This window comes from Camelina sativa, chromosome 13, assembly GCF_000633955.1.
Source record: "Camelina sativa cultivar DH55 chromosome 13, Cs, whole genome shotgun sequence".
NCBI lineage: Eukaryota > Viridiplantae > Streptophyta > Magnoliopsida > Brassicales > Brassicaceae > Camelina > Camelina sativa.
In genome coordinates, this window is record NC_025697.1 from 11,570,840 (window position 1) to 11,572,353 (window position 1,514).

At 37.9% G+C, this 1,514-nt stretch overlaps 1 protein-coding gene across 1 annotated transcript; it reads left to right on the forward strand.

Moving 5' to 3' along the window:
* LOC104738148 (glutathione S-transferase T3-like) lies at window positions 582–1,154 on the forward strand. Its single transcript, XM_010458371.1, has one exon. It carries the CDS (start codon window positions 582–584, stop codon window positions 1,152–1,154), a length of 573 nt encoding a protein of 190 aa, XP_010456673.1.

Genomic DNA, 1,514 nt, shown 5'->3' on the forward strand with positions numbered 1-1,514 from the left:
AATGACCTTTATTTACTTCTGATGTGACTGAAGTAGGTAATGGTTATTTAGAATTAAAAGTCTCTAACAACACCAAACTTTTGATTTAATGATCTTCTTAACTTCTCTATATTACATACGACCCAAATACTCAATCTCTCATATCTTTTACTTCTCTTCTATCATCCATCTTGTTTGCTTGTTTCTTCCAATCTCTAATAACTTTCGAATAATATCTCTGCCTAAGCTTCTTCCTTGTTTAATTCTGATTGCTATGGAATCAAACAATACTCCTAACAGTCAGTCTCAATCCTACTTTAGCCTTCTTAACTTCCCATATGACAGCTTTGCTCCCAGTGTAAACATTGGTTCCTCTCAAATCCCTGCTTTTAGTTCACAAACTAGTTCACAGCCGAGGCAACCTCCTAGTCAATCAGAAAAGATAGCAGAACAGAGTAGGAAGAGACGGATATGGTCCAAACAAGATGACTTAGTCCTAATAAGCGGCTCGTTAAACACATCGAAGGATGCAATAGTTGGGAATGGCCAAAAGGCAGGGTCCTTTTGGATCCGTATAGGAGACTATTAGGAAACAAGTAGTCATGTACGTGGTGGTGCTGAGCCTAGGCGCCCTGACCATTGTAGACAAAGATGGCAAAAAAATCAGTAAGGAAGTGAGCAGGTTTTGTGGAGCTTTTGCAGAGGCAGAGGGTGAGAAAGCTAGTGGCATGAACGATTTAGATATTTTGCAAAATGCTCACCAAATCTACACTAAGCTGTACAAGAAGAAGTTTGGTTTGGAGTATGCTTGGAGTGTGCTACGCTATGAACAGAAATGGGCAAACCTGGAGGCTATGAACCCCACTCCAAAGACAACCAGCTCTAACAAAAGAAAAGCTGATGATGCTGCACCATCTACAGGTTCTGTCGTTGGTGAGCACGAGAGCAGGCCTCCGGGCATAAAGGCAACGAAAAAAGTAAGGAACTCCAAAGGTAAAGAGAAGGCTGCACCATCTGCAGAGTTTAGTCACATGTGGGAGATAAAACAGAAGGATTTGGAGGGCATGAAAGAACTCCAAAAGATGTCCATTCTTGACACTCTCATTGCCAAGAAAGAAACTCTAGACGAAGATGAAAAATCTCTAAAGAAGAAGCTAATGGCTGAACTGTTTTAACTTAGAAGAAATAGTAGATGATTTGTCCGTTGTAGTTTATGTTTGTTTTAACTATGTTTGTCCTATGTTTTTAATGAATCTCGGATGTTTGTTTTAACTATGCTTGTTTTCTATGTTTTTAATGAATCTCGGATGTTTGTTTTAACTATGCTTGTTCTCTATGTTTTTAATGAATCTCGGATGTTTGTTTTAACTATGCTTGTTCTCTATGTTTTTAATGAATCTCGGATGTTTGTTTTAACTATGCTTGTTCTCTATGTTTTTAATGAATCTCGGATGTTTGTTTTAACTATGCTTGTTCTCTATGTTTTTAATGAATCTCGGATGTTTGTTTTAACTATGCTTGTTCTCTATGTTTTT

What these genes read in the sequence shown, in the direction of transcription:
- LOC104738148 (XM_010458371.1), top strand. Translation starts at nt 582, where the DNA reads ATGTACGTGGTGGTGCTGAGCCTAGGCGCCCTGACCATTGTAGACAAA.